The sequence below is a fragment of the Aplysia californica genome, unplaced genomic scaffold (genome assembly GCF_000002075.1).
Source record: "Aplysia californica isolate F4 #8 unplaced genomic scaffold, AplCal3.0 scaffold01100, whole genome shotgun sequence".
NCBI lineage: Eukaryota > Metazoa > Mollusca > Gastropoda > Aplysiida > Aplysiidae > Aplysia > Aplysia californica.
Genome location: NW_004798370.1, coordinates 48,097 through 50,596, shown reverse-complemented (window position 1 = coordinate 50,596; position 2,500 = coordinate 48,097). Strand labels below are relative to the sequence as shown.

Genomic DNA, 2,500 nt, shown 5'->3' with positions numbered 1-2,500 from the left:
ACTCACCAACAGATTTCGTTTCCACGCGAACAGCAGTAGAGTTAGGGCCCTTGCCTCGAGCGTTCTCTCCTCCAACAAGGACGAGGTACCATCTCCAGGGGGATAACCCACGTATTGTGAAGGATGTGGTGGAGTTATCCACCCTCTCTCGGCCCAGCGGCACAGATTCGTTGTTCATATAGACAAGGTGATAAAACAGAATAGGTCCATTTTGAGCTAAAACAGGGATAGGCTGGGGATGAGATAAAGTAACAAATTATGTGAGTTGTGCTATTAATTGGTTATTCATATTTTTGTATTAAAAAATTACTATTGTAGGTGCTGTGGGATTGAGATAAAGTGACAGATTACACGAGTTGTGCTTTTTAGTTATTCCCATATTTAAATAAAAAATTGGAGGTGTTTTGTGTTAGCTAAAACGGGGAAAGAGACTGGGGATGAGATAAAGCAAGAGATTTTGTAAGTTGTGCTATTTTGTTATTTACATTTTGAAATTTTAAAAGTTGATGGGGTTTTGTGTTTGCTAAAACCGAGGTAGGCTAAGAATGAGATAAAGAAACAAATTATGTAAATTGTGCTCTTCGGTTATTCATATTTTGGCATTTAAAAAATTGTAAGTAGTTTTGGGTTTTTTTGGTTGTTTTTTTTTTTTTTGGGGGGGGGGGGGTTGTTGGGTTTTTTTACTCCACCCATTGACACAGTTCAGATCAATAAGGAGGCTGGCTTCAATACTGCCTGTCAGGGACAACCTGAGCTGAGAGGGACACAAAATCACAGCAGATAGACCGAGATGCTGGCCAAGAATTATCCCCTGCTCTTCGCTCTCTATCGTTGGTGTGGCAAACAACCCATTTAAGGATGGACTCTTTACACTAGAGACAAAAGAAAAGCTAGTTTTTGTTGCGTGGTTCCTGAGGAATCATGAAAAGGAAGAAGATTGTAAGCCTTGACCATAGCAATAAACTGCTTTTAGGTCATGCTGAAAGATGCATCTTTGACAGAGCTTTGGAAGGGTGTAAAAATCGAAAATTCTCAAAATTTGGACTTACAGGATCGCTTACGACAGGGACGCTATAAAACTTCAAAGGCTGCTGCTCACAAATTAAGGACAAAATGCTTGTCTCACTAGAGACGACTGTGTGCACACACCCTTGCCCTTCATTCGATTGTTAACGACCAGGACAAATTTTTCCCTGAGACAAGTAAAGATTGTCTTTGTTATTGTCAAATAGAGTCAAATGGTGCACTCCATGGAGAACCAAAATTACATCAGAGTGCATCATCATCCAGTGCCAAATCTGCGGCAGACTTCGGCGATCATGGTTCTCCATTCATTCCTTTGCTCGAATGCTCTCAAAAAAGCTACGTTTCCCTGATCTTTCCCTGTTACCCATTTGTTTGGGTTCCCTAAGTAGGTTGTTCTGGGCCTACCCTTGCCTCGTTTGCCTTCAATTTTGCCAGTGAGAGCTAGATGTTCAAGACCCTTATGTCTATTCAGACGTCCCAGAAACTGCATTTGACGTTTCCTGATTGTTCAGAGTGCATAGTCTTGGATATCAAAATACAAATCTATGGTATGACATAGCAGCCTGTAACTGTTAATGACCCACCTGCCAGGTAACTGTAACAGAGTACGGGTCAACAGCAACCGCAGACACATCTTGGGGTGGTAGCAACGGGGCTGTGGGAAAAGTCGAAAAAATGAGAGGTGGGGGTGGGGGTGGTGGAATACTTTAGTTTTATGGCACTTGCAGCACAATAAGGTCATATAAGTGCTGGAAAATAAATGTGTTACAAGACAGTAACATACACAAAAAAGAAGGAGAGCTAAGGACGCTAGATGTTGGATAGGAAAGAAGGAGCAAACCACACAAGAGCACCCATCAACCACCCACAAGAATACTTTTAGGAAGTGGTTACACAATAAATAAGCCTCAAAAGTAACCATTTTTAAATACTATTTTGAGTTGTTTTTGTAACTATTTTAAAGCCCTGTTGTATTGGTAATCAATGGGAAGACATTCAAAGAGTCAGAAAGTGTTATTAATTTTAGTCTGATTCTAGAAAGTGTTAATAGAGTAATTACACCTCCAGAAAATATTAATGGAATCATTATGCTTCTAAAGTAGCCTTTCTTTTTTATTTTAACCCTATCCGTACGCACTGGGGTCATTTTGTACTCCCAGGGTTGTATTCTTCGCATTTTAAAATACTTCTAGTACGAAGATATCTTTGAAACTTTCAGTATTTCTCAAAAAATCATTTTGACAGACTGCTATGCAAAGCATATGGACAGGATTAACAAGTAAATTTCCTCTTTGAAAGTGGTGGCACAGAGTTCCCCAAGTCGTATGGATACGATAGTAAAACACAACGTAGGGATAGGGTTAAGGAGGTTTTCTTGGCTCAATTTTCCCGTCTAAAAACAACCCATTCTGTTGCCAATCATTTAGGAATGCAACCCACCCCCAACCACCACCCCCTTCTCCTCCCCCTCCCC

The 2,500-nt window shown here is 40.5% G+C and overlaps 1 protein-coding gene across 1 annotated transcript in view; it reads right to left on the bottom strand.

Moving 5' to 3' along the window:
• Positions 1-2,500, bottom strand: part of LOC101855762 (hemicentin-2) — a gene marked incomplete at both ends in the record, with an annotated part of 39,975 nt that overhangs the window by 3,470 nt on the left and 34,005 nt on the right. The window contains 2 exon segments of the mRNA XM_035973284.1: positions 7-232; positions 1,611-1,681. Coding sequence (XP_035829177.1) covers positions 7-232; positions 1,611-1,681 — 297 coding nt within the window.